The sequence below is a fragment of the Podarcis raffonei genome, chromosome 9 (assembly GCF_027172205.1).
Source record: "Podarcis raffonei isolate rPodRaf1 chromosome 9, rPodRaf1.pri, whole genome shotgun sequence".
Classification (NCBI taxonomy): Eukaryota; Metazoa; Chordata; class Lepidosauria; order Squamata; family Lacertidae; genus Podarcis; species Podarcis raffonei.
In genome coordinates this window covers 32,996,309-33,013,746 of record NC_070610.1, presented here as the reverse complement: position 1 = coordinate 33,013,746, position 17,438 = coordinate 32,996,309, and the positions used below count along the sequence as shown (strand labels likewise).

The following is a 17,438-nucleotide window of genomic DNA, read 5'->3' as shown; positions in this document are numbered from 1 at the left end:
CGAAGGATGCCTTCGGACTTTCACTATTTTGCAGGAGAGATTCAAGTGTATACCAGAACTTTGTTGTTGTTGTTTAGTCATTTAGTCATGTCCGACTCTTCATGACCCCATGGACCAGAGCACGCCAGGCACTTCTGTCTTCCACTGCCTCCCGCAGTTTGGTCAAACTCATGCTGGCAGCTTCGAGAACACTATCCAACCATCTCGTCCTCTGTCGTCCCCTTCTCCTTGTGCCCTCCATCTTTCCCAACATCAGGGTCTTTTCCAGGGAGTCTTCTCTTCTCATGAGGTGGCCAAAGTATTGGAGCCTCAGTTTCAGGATCTGTCCTTCCAGTGAGCAATCAGGGCTGATTTCCTTAAGAATGGATAGGTTTGATCTTCTTGCAGTCCATGGGACTCTCAAGAGTCTCCTCCAGCACCATAATTCAAAAGCATCAATTCTTCGGCGATCAGCCTTCTTGATGGTCCAGCTCTCACTTCCATACATCACTACTGGGAAAACCATAGCTTTTACTATACGGACCTTTGTTGGCAAGGTGATGTCTCTGCTTTTTAGGTTTAGGTTTGCAGAATTAAAGATTAAAGCACTCGTCACCCTAGCATAAATCCACTTTAAAAATCCAGACCCAGACATCTTGTGGTTAGTAAATTGATGGGGGAGTGCACGAAAAAGTATAGGATGAACAATTGTCCTCATCATCCATGAACTAGCTGTGGCATCTGCACAAGCCAATCTGCAGAGACTTTCTTTGGAGTTGGAATCCTGAATGCTGAGGATTCCAGCTTCCAGGGGAATCCTACACACAGAGAGATCTACATAGGGCAGCTCTTCCTAAGCAGATGTCTACACTTAGAAAGCCATGAAACCTCAGAGGCAATGCCAGCAGTGTGGTCTTGCTGCCCCTCGATTGTGTGGAGGCCTCTTCATGTCAATAATATGTGAAGCAGGCTCATCCAGGCAACCAGACTATTCCGCATGAGAGTGTCAAATGAAAACCGGTGGAACCTGGGGTTCAATTCCCTGCCTGGCATGACTATTTCACATGGGGTCACTGTTTACTATCACAGAAGTGAGATTGTCCCTAGGCAGTCTACTTCTGCATAGCAGTCTACAATGTAAGCTGGGTACCCAAAGTTTATTTTACCCCATTCGGAAGGACAAAATTACTAGTTCTAGCTAATTCAGTCAATACAGTTGCTAATACTTTAGTAGTCAAATAAAATTACAACTTCACTTGCCATCCTTATTGTCCTTTAATTGGTTCCCTAAACCACACTGCAGCTAATGTCTCACGTTCTAATTAATAATGGTGATAAGGAGAAATTATCTTCATTGGGTACAGTATGTCAAAGCTATTAGGACAGAGTCTATTAAGGAATATCATAATTTGGGTTGTTCCAAAGCAGGGGGTATATGGAATGTTTTAGATTCACCGACTCTGGGATCTTCAGAAGTACTTATTTGAGCAATCTTAAAAGGAGATTCTCATCCTCAAAACATACATGAAGAATAATTCATCCAAATACAAAGGACAGCTTCCATTCCCCCCCCCCTTTAATGTTGCAAAGAAACCCTCTCCCTGCCATTCCACACAAGATAAAATGAAATTCGGAATCATTAAAATGATTGTCTCTGCAAATTTTACTTAGGCTGCAATCCTATAATCAGTTAGCTGGTAGTCAGTTGAACTTAATGAGGCTTACTTCTAAGAAGATATGCACGCTACAGGATTGTTAAGACTGCTGTAGGGGGAAAATCATAAGAAAAGGCTAAAGCCTATTAAGGCCCATCCTTATAATTAATAGAGCTGGAAGAGACGCTAGTCCAGCCCTCTGCAATGCAGGAATCTCAACAAGAGCATACATGAGAGAGGGCCACCCAACCTCTGTTTAAAAACTTCCAAGGAAGAAGAATCTGCCACCTCTCATGGGAGTCTGTTCCATTGTTGAACAGCTCTTACTGTTAGAAAGTTCTTCCTAATGTTTCGTCAGAATCTCCTTTCTTGTAACTTGAAGCCATTGGTTCGGGTCCTAGCCTCCAGAGAATACACCTTTTGCTTCCAGTGAGAAGAGTGTATGGCCCCAAAGAAACACATATTTATTTTTATTTTAAAAATGCCTTTAGAAACATTAGAATCCAATGAGACAATCCAAATTCAGTCTCATGAATAGTATGTCCTCGGACTAGTATGTCCTGATCAACCTAAATAACAACAAACAGGTAAGACCTACTCTTGCAAAACACACAAAAAGAGAATGTTTTATTTTGTCTGAAGACCTGCTTCAGGAGACAGTTGTTGTTTTAAAAGCATGTTCCCAATCAAATGTTATGTTCCACAAAGCCGCACCTAAGGAAAACATCTCCAAAATACAGATGCAATAGCTTAATGGGCGTCACCGAAACAATTTAGTTAACACTGGTAATAAAAAAGGAAAAAGGAAAGTCACCTGAAATATTCTCTTAAACAACACAAACATGAACAAATATTTCTGACCGCCATACATTTAGGGACTTGACCTACACTTAGAAACCCTGTGTGAGCAAAGTCTGCTTCCAGCAAAACCAACACAAAGACATACAGTATTCCAGAGTCATGGGGATAAGTAACAGGGAATGAGCTGACAGAGGCAGCTGCATCCTGGCTTGAGAGTGGATGTATACCTTAAATGCCTTTTAATAGGTTTCTGCAAAGAAGACTAGGTTCCAGAAACTGGACCTGTACTGGAAAGTGGTCCAAAAGGAGGTTGGGATTAATGGTGCTTTGGGAAGGTCCATGGCTCAGTGGAAGGGCATCTGCTTTGCATGCAGAAGGTCCCAGGATCATCCTAGACATCTCCATATAGGGCTGGGGAATATTCCTGTCTGAAACCCTGGCAAGCTGCTGCCAGCCAGCATGTGAAGATGGACCAACAGTCTCAGTACAAAGTAGCTTCCTATGTTTAGCACAGCACCTGTGGGTCTGTCCTTCAAGAGCAAATCAAGATGGAGAAGTAGAAGCCTTATCAGTGCTATTCAAAGTATCGTCATTGGCAAAATCTCTTACCTGGTCTGGTTGAGTAAAACAGGTTGTAGGTTCCAGAGACTACTTATGAAAGGTGTGAAATGAGAAGCATGGCACTTGGGTCCAGCAAGTTCATCTTGCACCAGGGCAAAGATGGCATTAATACTGATCTTGGTTGTAACCCAAACACAGCAGGTCTAGGACATGGTTTTGGAAACTAAGCTCTTGATTTTGGCCCTATGGGCTGAAATGGTCTGGAAACAGATCTGGTGGGAAGCATTTTGCAGAGATATTGTAAATTAGGAAGGAATTTACAGGGGTCCAAGGAAGGACTTTATTAGCAGCTATTTGTATCCATCTTTTGGGGGGGGGGTTTCGGAGGAGGAAAACAAGGAAAAAAATATTCTGAATCTCAGAAGCCAGAACAGCGAGATCACTACGCAGTGAAAGCAGCAATCCCTCTTGCTGTTCTGGCTTCTGGGATAGCTGCACAGCCTGCATTCGCTCCATAAGACGCACACACATTTCCCCTTACTTTTTAGGAGGGAAAAAGTGAGTCTTATAGAGCAAAAAATACGGCACTACAAATTCAAGAGCAGGGTGGCGGCTCGGCAGCTCCAGCATGTAAAAAGGGGAATATTATTTTGTAAATTGCTAGAAGGAATGACTGGATTTGTACATTTTAAAAATTGTTCTTAAAAATGAACGTGTTTATGGGGAAAATGTCAATACTCAATTAACATAACCAACAGTCCTTCCAGGACTCATATAGCCCATGCTGTATATTTCATAGGTGGTTTCTTTTACATCAGGTGGAATGTAGCAGTACGTAGCGGGGGAAAGCATTTCCGCCCCGCCTCCCACAATAGCTAGTATTGAAACCCTGTCCTGTCGCATTTCTCCTCCATTCTTGAAGATGCATTTCCAGCTGTTACTGGGAGAAGGGACATATTCAGAGTGTCCTAGCAGGGCTATTCCTCATTCAGAGATAGGAAAGAGAACTCCGGTGGATCTTTCAAAACAGAAGTCAGCTGAGAGGAAGGCTTTGTGGTAGGGTTTGTTCAAAGTACATGGGCTTGACACATTCATTTCTTCTCTCCCACAGACGGTAGACTGCTTTGGTTGAAGTTGAGAAATATCTCGGCATATATTTGAGTGAATTTCTTTACTCAGCTTATTCTGTTTAAATTTACTTAAGGGTCAGCAATACGGGAAAGCAAAATTAAGGCTACAATCTTAAATTGTATGGGCGGAGAATGAAGGCCACCTAAAATTCAGTTTCCTGCTAGACACACGCAAACCCTCCTCTATCCTTTTACCTTATTTAGTTTGGAACATTTAGCCCCCCTATAGAAAATAACAAGGAGGAAATTAATGAGAAATCTTGAGGGGAAATCTTCCCATTCTGGGAGCATGTCAGGAGGATGAGACGACGATGGCTCCTGCTCTCTCTTTGATGTCAGTAGGGCAGCAGGAAAGCCTAGGGGGTGGAGATCTGGCACTCTCTTTCTCTGCCCCCCTCTCCTCCCAAGGGCCAAAAGATTACAGTCTTAAGACAGAGAATATAGGCTCCTTGGCGCAAATCAGTAACCCCTCTGCGCTATAATTTATGGGGAAGTTGTGTGCACAACAAATTTTTGTAAAAAACGGCAATGGCAAAAGTTTAATTTTGTCTTCTTCGTTTCTTCCAGTGAACTCTTTAAGTTTAGGGGGGGTGGGGGGTGTTAAATGCAGTCTATTATTTGCTCAGATGGTTGCTTCAAAGTGGGATTAGAAGCCATAAAGTGAAACTGTGTGAATCCTGAAACTTTATTGCAGGCAGCACCTGTGTCAGGAAAGGGAGAGATAAGAGAATAAAGAGAGAACAAACTATGAGAGGCGCATTAATCTGTCTCCTTGTGCTTTTAACATCTAAGGATCCCACTATTAATTCAACTACAATTGTGCAATTGTTCTTTTATAGCCTTAATTAACCCAGCATTGCGCTTTCTTTAAAAAAAGTCATCTTTCCTTCACTTGTTTTAAACTCTTGAAGACGAGAGAGCCTCCAGCTAGCACTATAGCCCTCACAACCTAAAATATAATTCCAAGTTTAGTATATTTTGTTTCAATTTACATCTTAATACTGGCAAATGTAATGAGTCCACGGGTCTCTAATCTTTCAAATGGAGAACTGTGGGAAATCAAAGATAAAAGAAGTGCACTGAGCAGCCTAACCCAATACGTCATATCGATTAGCAAAATGATTCTGCATGGTGATCCAAGGGCTCAATAATGAGATACCCAGCATGACTGATCTTGGATTGCTTTGAAGCAGAGTCTCAGACTCTGTTTCCCCCCGAAAAAGTGAATATTTTGTTTTGAGCCCTTTCCTGCATGCTGATGTGACAAATGGGCAACGAACATAGAATCCGAGTGTTGCGAACTTATTCCAACCTATAAATTTGCATGAAACAAACTTCTGAGGCAGACGTACCATAACTTCCACTCGCGTTGGCACAGATAACGGCACCAAAGAAGTATGGCTCATATTTCTGAATTCTAGAAATAACTTTCTGGCAGGCTATGGTGGGATCCATTCCTGTTCGCATATACTCCACGGCTTGATAGCTGATTTAAGAAAAATAAACAAACAGATATTAACACAAAGGTTCTCCAAGTGTCATAGTATGCATAGTACGCCAAGGAGGAGGAAACCCTCCTCCGCTGATAACAAAAAGGGAATCTTGCACGAACTTGCCCCAACGTTGACACAGGATAAAAAACCAAGACAGGGCCTTTTTAGTGGTGGTTCCCTATCTCTGGAATGGTTTGATTTGGCCCTAGTGATCCACTGTGATCAAATCCTCTGGGTCTAACTGTTATCAAAAACTCATAATTGACTGGTTTGGTAGTTCCCTTCAAAATTCTTCTATGGCTAGGATTGTAGAAAGAGAGTCTGCATATTTAAACGAAATGTGAAATAGCTATTATTAGTTCAAAATCCTACTGTTTGGACAAGGCTAAGCAACATCCCCAAGATGATGTTGTTTTTCTACATCACGAAGGACCTATGGGCATGCCTAGTGATACCCCCAAGGCTTGAAGCAGTGCAGCGCAGCTTCCGAGCTTGCCTATACAAAGCCCATCTTTTACCCCAGGGTGGTCTCACAATTAAACCCAGTATCAAAAAGACCCAAAGAGTTCACAGAATATAAAAACCTGGGCAAGAAGCGCATCATCAAATCCCCATCTCCAGTGGCAGCTGCAGCTCCAGCTGTACTATCTGCATATGCTCCAGCTCCAGCAATTGGAGAGTCTCCCACACGTCTAAGAAAGATAAAGGTGATGTTAATCCAATTAAACAGCCGGGCGATGGGCAAAGATTCTGATAGTTTCAACAGAGTCACAAACAAGCTAGCAACAAAGACACGCTGAGGCGTGTTTCTCATTGAGGTAGTAAACCTGTGCCTGCCTCGAGTAAACTTCTCGGAGCTATATGTACAATGTCAGGACTCTGCCAGACAAAGCATTCGTCCAGATTTCCTCGTACAAAGCTTCGGCAGAGGTTACACCATGTCTGGTATTTACTGAGCGTTCGTTCAGATTTGTTTCTGTTTTTTTAGGAGGACAGCTTATGAGGACAAAAGGCCATTCATCCTGATCTGCTTTTGGGGTGTCTTCCCACCAATCATTTGTCCATTCCATACTTTTCTATACAGAGCACTTTCATTGCGCATATCTAAGTTTCCTACTATGAGCTCGAATTTCCCTTGCAAAATAGATGACAGAATGCTTGTCCATTAAAAAATAAGACACACCCCCCCAAACCAAAAACCACAAAACTCAGAATTGCTTCTCCCCAACATTTAGTTTTCTGTGCAGAGGATAGTTCAGTCATGGGAGTCTCTGACTATAGTCAGTACAGCCCAGACACAAGCTTACCACCTCAAGAAGATGTAGTGGTTAGTCTCAGTACAGTGGTACCTCAGGTTAAGTACTTAATTCGTTCCAGAGGTCCGTACTTAACCTGAAACTGTTCTTAACCTGAAGCACCACTTTAGCTAATGGGGCCTCCTGCTGCCGCCGTGCCACCACTGCACGATTTCTGTTCTCATCCTGAAGCAAAGTTCTTAACCTGAAGCACTATTTCTGGGTTAGCGGAGTCTGTAACCTGAAGCGTATGTAACCTGAAGCGTATGTAACCTAAGGTACCACTGTATATAATAGCAGATTTTGTTTTCCCAGGCATCAATTCCATTCTTTTTGGACAGCAATATTTATTATTATATTTGCTGAACTGGGCTGAAATATCAAGGCAACACTTAACTTAAACATCCAATATAATCAAGCACAGCTCTAAAACGGATAGAATTGAAGAGGAAGAAGACAGAAAACAAATTCATGCATTCTTGACATATCCACTTTTCCACAAAATCCTTCTTTCAAGTGATATAAAAATCATTACCACTACAGCAGCAGTTCACATACACACTCATGCTTACTATAAGCTGCACTCAAGAAAGGAAAACAAATCTCACCAATAAGGAATCTTGATTTTATTGTGACACTAACCCCTGAATTTTGTGGTCTGCACCATTTGTTGACGTCCCCACAGCAATGCTTCCATTCTGACCAATCACAATCATGCCTACAAATGAAAACAGGTGGAGAATTTAGAAGCAGCATTATGGGTTAATTATTTTGTTAATTGAATAGGGGTAATGTTAGGCGACCACCCTTTAAAACAGACCAGACTCCTGCTGTCCTTCAGACAGAAGTGGGGAACTGAGTTTGACCAGTGAGTTACAATGTTTATGTCCCCATCCCCTCATAGGCAAAATTTGACAGGTGCGTGGAGCTCAGGAAATCCCTTTCTAAATTCTGGGCAATGTAACCCTTGGACAAAGCACGATTTTGCCCATTGTTTTACATAGTGCTTTGTAGGCACTGCTGATCAGCCGGTCCTGCAAACCCCTTTTCAGCTAAGCCACGTTTTGACCTGGCCCCTACTGACAACATATATGACAGCAGCTGTGTGAAGTTGGGCCAAAATGGTCTTGAAGGCCAAATGGGAGGCCTGACAGGTGCAATCAGGTTTGGAAGCTGGGGGTCCCTCACACCTATTTTAAGAGTTCCCGGTAATATACGACAGTCGCCACAATCTTTTCTTATCACAACTAGATGGTGATGGGATCCACTTCACCTGGGAACTGTTTGCCTTCCTTAGGCCTCTTTTACGTTTGGAGTAACTCCACCCTAGAGTCCATCTATTTTGTTTAAAGAAAGAAAATCTTCCATCTGCGAAGACAGATGATCACCAGGATCACAGTCTGCCCCATAATTCTGCAGATTAAGTCAGAAACATGGGCTTTGGCTCCTGGCTTCAGATGGGAGGCATTATAATCATTCACTTCAAGTGTGGAAATACATATTTTAGGACACTTAATTGTTAATTTATAGACCCACATCCAGATAATTCACACACTGGCTACTGGAAGGCAGCGAGTGCCATAAACATAGTGTTAACTGACACAGCATGAAGCAATTGTTCAAAGTTTGCATTCAATTATTTGCCAAGTAGGCAATTTGCCTACAGAATGCAACTGCCTACAGTAGCCTAGTTCAGTTTTGCTCTTTCTTTGCCTCCCAAAGAAGGGAAGCAAAGAATAAATCACTGGCTTGGGCAAACTGCCAAGGTGCAAAAGTTCATAAGGACACACCTTTAGATTAGCAAGAACCTTGGCATTTGACATTTTTAAAATGCTAATTACTTGGTGGTGACGAATTTAATCATCACACTAGAAGTGCCTCTTAAGTGTCTGGGAATGAGGCTTGTGCTCCCAAGTCACTTAGGTGCTTCTGTAAATTCCAAATTTAATTACTACGCAGATGGAAGAGGCTGGATCCAAACAAAGTCGTCATCCCCCGCCCCATCCCATCTTCAGCTAATTTTGCAAAATGTAAAGTTGAAACTTGAGCTTATTTGAAAAAAAAAAACTTCCAGACCTATGTAGTTCTGGAATATCCACTAGGATGATCAATTCACTGGAATATATAAGCTCATTTTGAAATTACTTCTTCAAGAAGGAGCACTCTTGATGCACGTTCAGCAAACTAGCAAGCAAAAAGAGTAAATTAAGTTGTTCCTGCTTGAAAACAAAGTGGTGCTTCGATTTTGGATGATAATCATGTTCTACTAACACAAGTTCCGCCTCATCAGACCATGTGCATATTTTTTAAAAAATGCTCATCATATATCTGTAGAATTAATGTATGAATGTACGGGGACTGGGAAGGAAGGGTGAAAGTGGAATAGAATGTCACATTCCTGATTCTAGAACTAAACAGAGAAGCACAGGCCAGGTTCCTACAGTAAGTAGGGAGATTTACAGAATGGGGTGAGGGGTAACATGGCAGGTGTCATTCCACATCCCAAGTCCTGCCAACTCATGCTGGCCAAGGTGGAAGGTGGCTTCCGTGAAATTTTTCACTACGCCAGCAACATATTGACATAGATGAGAAGCCTGAGGAACTTTTGGATCAAGTGGATCCAAGGCTGTTGATGATCAGCCTCAAGACTCCCCATTTCAAGGCTCCTCCACGCAGTAGCGTTTCACCCTCCTGGGCAGAGCCCCACAACCAGCAGAGAGGCAACTATGCGTAATCTGACAGCACAGCATTCAACATTATGGGGTGCTAGGGCTTCACGCTTGGGAAATGTCTTGCTGAATCACTGATGTTATCTCTGCATCAGGCAGACTTTGTTCTTAAGTGGATTGTGTCCTTATATCCCGCTTAAAATTATTCACATTCAGTTTCTTTGGTGACTCATTTAAAACAAGCAGAGGGATTGCAGCATGAAATAAGCTGCTGTCAAGAAGGCATACCAATAGTGTCATGGTTATGAACATCTATTCTTTTCTTTGATACACTCCGCTCTTCTTTGGTGAACTTTGCAGCCTGCTTGTATGGGCCACATGATTTTGAAGCATCTGGCGTCACACTCTGCAATCAAAGTTTCATTCACATTAAAATCTTGGAAGAAAAACAAACTGGCATTTCAAACAAACCTGTCTTCTCTCCCTCCCCCCCGTCATCCTAAAAGAATAGTGTAAGATTTCTGTATATGCCAAGGATGAAGAAGTTTCATCGAAGGCAAATTACTGTAGCTCAGATGCTTTAAACAATGAACAGACAAAAGCATCTCCCTCAATTTAGAGTAACTCAATACTCAAAACACTCTAGTTATCGCAGCCCCGCTCAGATTCCACGTTATGTGATTTGCAAATGTTTCCTACAATGAACAGCCAGTAGAGAAATAATACATCAACATTCTATGTGCAAAAAACCCAGCATGATAATTTGTCTTACCACCTACCGCTATAATTCAAGATCAGTTTTTCTCAATCCTCATGAGCATCCATGCTGATTGTGATGAGACAACTTTATAGACAAACCATACGGCTAAAGGCGCTGAAGCCGGATAATTCAACTTGCTCTACTTCCAATCCACATACCCTGCTAAACCCTTTACAATCTAACACACCCTATTTTTTCCCCTTTTGCTGGTGGCTCAAGTTAAAATAATTAAGAAAGACTTTGCTTCAGCCACACAGACTTCTCCTGCTAGCCTTAAAGATTGTTATCTTTCAACTTTCTTCCTATGATCTTGGGTGCAGAGGTCCCTCTACAGGTTTCTACATAGCCTGTGTTTTCTGCAGGGATAACTTGAAGGGTATAGATAGTCAAGAGGATGGGATCTGCATGCAGAATGAAGGAAGAAAACATTTTACACAAATCACAATAGGCTTCCGATTCAATGATAAACGAATAGTACTGGAGTTCCATATTATATTTCTTAACAGTAAATATCTAATAGGATTTTTTTTTAAAGTGTGCCCATAGTTATACATCTGAGTGACATAGCATAAAAACAAAAAATGCCCATGCTGAACGGGTCCACATAGATTTAATGGTTACACACTTATCAGGATCACAGCAGGCTCAGAGCAGATCTTAAAATGAACTTGCATTCCAGATGCATGCCTAGAGGCAATTAAAAAAAATCTTAAGCAGAACATAAAAATAGTTTAGGATTTTAAAAATAAGGCAAACAGCAGGCAGAACTTGGGATTGTTTATATGAAATAACAATGTGTGGATTCTAATCATGGCACAAAGCTTAAAAGTTCCAAGGTGGGGGAAGAGCTGAAAACATATGAGAAAGATAACCAAGAAGCTTAAACCTAGCTCCCACAGAGGATCTGGTGAATAGAAGAACATGGGGAAGTCCCTGGGTACATAAAACTCATTAAAAGCAACTGTCCACTGATGGCAGGGGGACACAGATAGGATTATCAGGTGCCCAACACTTACAAGGCAGACAATATGAAACAGCAAGCATCAGATGCAGTGGAAGGATTCAAGTTGAACTGGTTAGCAGAAGCTGGTATCAGCAGTGACCAATTCTAGCTCGATTGGAGGCCAAAGAGAACCGAAGAGCAGGACCCTCAAAGCTGATCAACAGGACCTTTTGGCTCCATAGGCCTAGCTCCATCGGAGAACTCTCTTGTACACATTCACATACATTTGTTCTTTGGTACACAGCACATTCCTCTTCCCTTGCAGCTTGCTCCAATGATGGAGTGGGGTGCTGGGAATGTTGCAGACATAAGAAGAGCCCTGCTGGATCAGGCCCAAGGCCAATCTGGTCCACCATTCTGTTCTCAGTGGCCAGCCAGATGCCCATGGGAAGCCTGTAAGCAGGACCTGAGTGCAACAACACTCTCCTCGCTTACAATTCCCTGCAGCTGGCACTCAGAGACATACTGCCTCCAAGAGTGGTGGCAGAACAATATTTAATACAATGTAGCCACCAAGTTTATAAAACAAGAAAAAACAGGGGTGGAAGTTGTGCTTTACCTTCCAGAAGTTTGGCTGACAGTTTCGATTAAGCCACTGTAAGTACATTGAAAGAGAGCTCTGTGTAGTCAGGTCTTCACTTGGAAACCCCATGCTTTCCGCAAATAGTGAGGCTTTATGGAACAGAAAATAATGAGTAATTTCTTTTTCTATGTAACTGTATTTGCAATTCAACAAGCGTGCAAGAGGACACTTTTCAGCTCATCGAGATCCCTATGAAAACACGGCATGGCACTTGTAAACCATTTTCATATAGTATTACAACAGTCAGAGCCCAAGTCACTGCCCTATACAAGTGTATACGTTATTATGATTATGTCCTCAACAGACATGCCTTTCTCATTTTCTAGAACAAGAACATATATCAGGGGGCTTCAGAATGCTGAAGACTGATAGCAAACTAAGAGGAAGTATATGAATTTGCAACATGGAATCCATAAATGAAAGACTTGTGATAAGAAACAGCAAAGTTCCACTACACTGTCAGATAGAAACTTTAAGAATTAAAAGTAGAATGTTTTAGACTGTATTAATAATTTTTTTTAAAAAATCCTGTTGCTTTTATCTAATATATCTGAAGTATGTTTCTATTTTTTTCCTGTTACCATAAATTTTTAAAAGAGAAAAGTGCTTTTGGGGACATCATATTTATAACTGTCACAGCTTGTGTTTTCACAGAATCCTTTCTGAGCTATCTGTTGCAGCTATACTTTTTAAAGAATAATTTCTAATGCTAAAATTCCAAAAATCAGTGATGAGTTTTTTCACTGAAGTCTGCGATTCAATACAAATTTATTATTTTAATCTATAAAAAACATTTACCTTTGGTCTCCAAAAAGAGTTCCCCAACCAAGTATACAAAAAACCAAAAACCCTCTTCTACACACAAGAGAATTCAGTAATAATAAATACACAAACAAACCATAATTTGATAAAATTAACACATCAAAAATTTGGCAGAACAAAAATGCCTCAACTGCCCACCTTGAGGAGAAGGAACCTTTCTAAACTGGGAGTAAACACCACACCTCTAGGTTCGATTACTGCAATGTGTTATACATGGGCCTGCCTCTGAAGATGCCTCGAAATTTACGATAAAAACCGTAGAAAGATGGTTTGAGCATATAACACCAATCCTGGCTCAACTGCACCGGCTGCCAATGTGTGTATGTGTGTGTGTGTTTATACTGTAAACCACCCTGTGATCCTCGGATGAAGGGCAGTATAGAAATTTAATAAACAAACAAAACAAAACAGTGAACTTAATGAGACTGGAGTGCATGTTGAAGAGGGCAGAAATAAACTATCAAGTCAAACCAGAGCACAGTGGCCCCTATCCATTTAAAGCAGGTGTGAGGAACCTTTGGCCTGCCAGATGTTACTGAACGACAGTTCCCACCAGCCCCAGCGAGCATGATGGGAGTGGTCATTCAGCAACATCTGGAGGGCCAGAGGTTCCCCACACCTGCGCTAAAGCATTGCACTGTATCTTAATGAAATCAAGTAACTTGTCACAACCAACTCGTGACAAAGTTCTTGACACCAGCAAGGCAACTTAACTTCATTTGGACAGAAGCAGCTGCCTTCCACCACTGCATGGCGGAGCCAAAATTTCAAGGGAGCAAAATGAAGGAAGTTACCTGACTCTCCAACCAGTAAGGTGTGCTGAGTATGCTCTATCACTTTCCGTGCCACGCCAATAGCATTTTTTACACGTCTGAGATCAGCTACTGCCCCAACTTCCATGGTATTACTGGACCAAAGACAGACAAATGTACCCAAAAGCAAAACAGACAAACAGAGTCTTAAGTTTAAATCAAGAAACACAGAGTATAAGAATAATGTATGCCACATCTAAAGGACAAGCATGAGATAAGTGTAAAAATGAAGATTGGTGTCCAAACGTTACTTGCAATCCCATTAGACTAAATGGGTTGAACCTGTAGATGGGGAATTCCCAAATGACTGTCCACAGAACATGAGTGGTTTATTCAGGTGGTTTGTGGCATGTCTGTGGATTTGTAGTTGAATATAACACATCTATTGTTTTAAATATTCATTCTGACTTTAACTGCAGTCTAATTGCTTTTAATTTCTCATATTGCATTTTAATGTATTATAATGTGAATTCTATGGAATTCACATTGTAATAGAATAAAATGCAATATGCAGGAAATTAAAGCAGCAATAAAGACACAATTAAAATTCATACAGCATCTAGCACAGTACGATTGCTACAGTAGGCAGAAAAAACCATTTAAGTGGTCAGCCTCAACAATTTGCAAGTGGTCTGTGGGTAAAAAAGTTTGGGGACCACTGCTATAGACTACAGTTCAGATGGGCATGTGCTCTCTTTAAACTGACATTTTAAAGCATATTTAGTGATAGGAAAAAATAGAGCTAAACCTGACTTGCTAAACCAAATGCATACACTCTATTGCTACTAGTGCACAGCTTCTCATGAGAGCAGGGCCAGTTACATACATTGCCATATGTTTGTTTATCTGCTAGTTACTTTAGAGACCCTGGAGTGTGTATGAAATAATGTGCATAATAATGCAATAAGCCAGTAAAGAAACTGTACTTCTTGAGATCAAGGAGTGAAACAGAAACTAGAAAAAAATATATATGTGTGGATAAGACTGACATAAAGATTTAGAAGAAAAACCCCATCCCTAGTAACAGCCCAGTCAGTCTCAGATGCACGCACGCCCTTCTGGGCTCATAGGTTCCCATCAGCTTTTCAATGGAGAGGGCAGCAAGAACAAAACTGTCTACTCTTTGAAGTGAATGGGGAAGATTCTGAACATGGAGGAGCTGCGTGCAATTGATAGCAGAACCCCTATGCCTGTTAGGAATGATGTGGGATTCCTTACCCATCCATAATCATAGCATCCAATGTTGTTTCTCCATGTTCATCTGGGTGTCCTCCATAACCCACACTTCCATCACACTGTTCAACTTCACACTGACCACAGCCTTTTTCTACTGCATCCAGTTCAGAACCACCAGACTGTAAGGTACTCCAAGCTGAAAGGAACAACAACAACAAAATCCCACACACTCCACATGTAAAGTACGTAGAAGTCATATTCTTAAAAAGCACACCCCCAATTCCCATCCCTAGAATACAGAGTACAGAGCAAATGTGTAAGTGTTCATTGTCCTGATTTTATGGAGGCTGGTCAATAATACAAGAAAACTAAATCCATCATGTTCAGGGAATGCAGCATCAGTGGCAAAACCCGTAAACCAGGGATTCCTAGACATTAATTGTCAACTGTCTGCTTCTCATTGTATTCTCCCCCTGCCCTGCCAATCTGGCATCAGCCACAGTTGGCAAGCAAGCTATAGATTAAAAATGGCCTGTTTGTCTGATGTGACAAATGTTGAGTCCATTCTAATTTCTTTCTCTTCAAGCCCAGAGTCTCCAATGAGCCAATTATGTTTAGAAGTAAAAGCAAAGCAGCACAAGGGTAGATAACTTCCATTTTTTATAATAAAAAAACCTGGCCCTGCTCTTTTAAGTGGGGAAGCTTTTTCTGGCATGGTGATAAATGGCGGGGAAAGTTTTCCTGGCTACATGTCTGTATCAAGTTGCAGCAAAACAGGAATGGACTGGGGGTGGAGGGCTGGGTGGAGATGGGATAACCCTTACTATATGGCAACAATGTGCTAGTTAAAGGGGAATTTTTTTTTAAAAAACCATTTGTATGGCATTTCACTGAGGGGTTTAAAACCTTTTAATGTTGCTCCATATGCTTCCTTCACAAGCCAGGCATGTCACTTATGGTGCAAGAATTTCCTCAAGATGGACTTTAGCACAAACTTTATGGATATATTGGGCAAGGGAGAGGACTCATTCATCTTTTCCCAGATGCATGCACACTCACTAGAAGGAAGTGAGTACGCTTTTTACACACTGTGTAAAATCATATCTGTGCACTGTCTGATGTTGCTGTTATGAATCCAGTGAAGACACCCACAACAAGAACTGACAGCAGAAATCTATGTTGCACAACTGGCCACAAGATGTTGCTGTGGCCTAGTAGACCAAATTATGTAGCTAATACAGAACACAGCACAAGCTGAACTTCTGCAGACACAGCAGCACACCAGTGTTTCCAGTGTTAATAAAATGCCACGCTAAGAGCCCTTCTGCCACATTACTGTGGATCAGAACCCCTTCCCCAAAAGACCTACACTGAAATGGAGGGGGGACGTGCCCTGCCTGTAACAGTGCTACACTAAGAAGGTGACCAACGTGCACTAAGTAATGTAGATTATTTCTTGCTAAACCAGAACATAAAATGTCCCACACCAAACAAGGAAGAGGAAAGTAGCAGAGAAAAGCCAAGGAAGTTTAACAGCAGCAGTGTGGACGGCTAGTTCATCTGACCAGGCTTAAACTGTCACCACCCTTTCTCGTATTTCACTGCAAACATTAAGTCTTGGTTAAAAAAAGAGCACTGTTGAACATGCACATAATGCCTTTCCCCTCCTCTCCCCAAAGACAAGCCCAACCAGATTTTTGGGACTGAGATAGTGGCTCCAGTAAATAAGAAAAAGGGGGAGTGGGAGGAGAGAACAACTGGGTCCCAGGGTCCGGCAGGACACTGCTGAAGGTGAAGTCTCCCTCTCCAACCAGCCCAAATCTGGTTAGCTTGAATTCCTCGCCCACCCTCCAAGCAGGGGGTCCTCCTTACTGCTTCACTAGCCCCAAGTGATCTGAGGGCCTGGGCTCCGAAAAAGCGACTGCTTTGCTCTTCTGTTTCTCCTCAACGCCTGACTTTAGGAAGGCTCAACACATCCTGCACGAGGCATCTAATGCCAGCGTGCGATGTTCTCCCAGCCCACAGATGCCAGCATGCAGCACGCACACAACCGCCTGCAAGGATCTTTGCAGATGTGGCGCTGAGACCCGGGCTGGATCATGAATCTAGAAAACGGGGTGCGGGGTGGGGGAGCCCAAACAAAGTTTGGGGCAAACCTAGGACGGGGCGAGGGGTTCCTCCCCGCCCGCTCGAGCCTCTCCTCTGCGCAACCACGGAAGCCCTGGAGGAAGCGAGACAGCACCTGCTTCGGCGGCTTTCCTAAAGGGCCAGGTGTTGAGGACCAGAGGCAGCGAGGGCGCGTCGCCGCTCGCCACCGCCGCCAGCAGCAGCAGCAGCAGCAGAGGCAGCAAGAAAGGTCCCCGCGGGCGGCTCCCGCGCCCCATGGCTCCGCCAGCCCCACTGAGTCGCTCCCCTGTCAGCCCCACATCCCGTGACCACCCGGCGGAGCGGCCGCACGCGCAGTAGCCCGCGAAGGGCGGAGACTGTGGCGCCCGTAAAAGTCTTGCGCGGAGCGGCCTCTGGTGGCAAGTTCCGCCTTCTGGGTGCGCCGCGCGGTTCCTCTTTCTCACTCCAGACGCCCTTACTCTCCGAGCGGCAGTTGCGGGGCCTCTCCGTCCTCTCATCAGAACAGCACTGGAGAGCTAGAGGGGGAACCATCGTCGAGAGTTCCACGAGGGGTGTTGGTGAGACCATCTTAG

The 17,438-nt window shown here is 42.8% G+C and overlaps 1 protein-coding gene across 1 annotated transcript; it reads right to left on the bottom strand.

Moving 5' to 3' along the window:
• Positions 1-4,651: 4,651 nt before the first annotated feature.
• AGA (aspartylglucosaminidase) lies at positions 4,652-17,186 on the bottom strand. Its single transcript, XM_053402823.1, has 9 exons — positions 16,982-17,186; positions 14,782-14,935; positions 13,546-13,658; positions 11,906-12,018; positions 9,872-9,989; positions 7,557-7,632; positions 6,204-6,311; positions 5,479-5,612; positions 4,652-4,827 (listed from the first exon to the last, which is right to left on the bottom strand). The coding sequence occupies exons 1-9, from the start codon at positions 17,121-17,123 to the stop codon at positions 4,727-4,729; spliced, it is 1,059 nt and encodes a 352-aa protein (XP_053258798.1). The 5' UTR covers positions 17,124-17,186; the 3' UTR covers positions 4,652-4,726.
• Between the last annotated feature and the right edge of the window lie 252 nt (positions 17,187-17,438).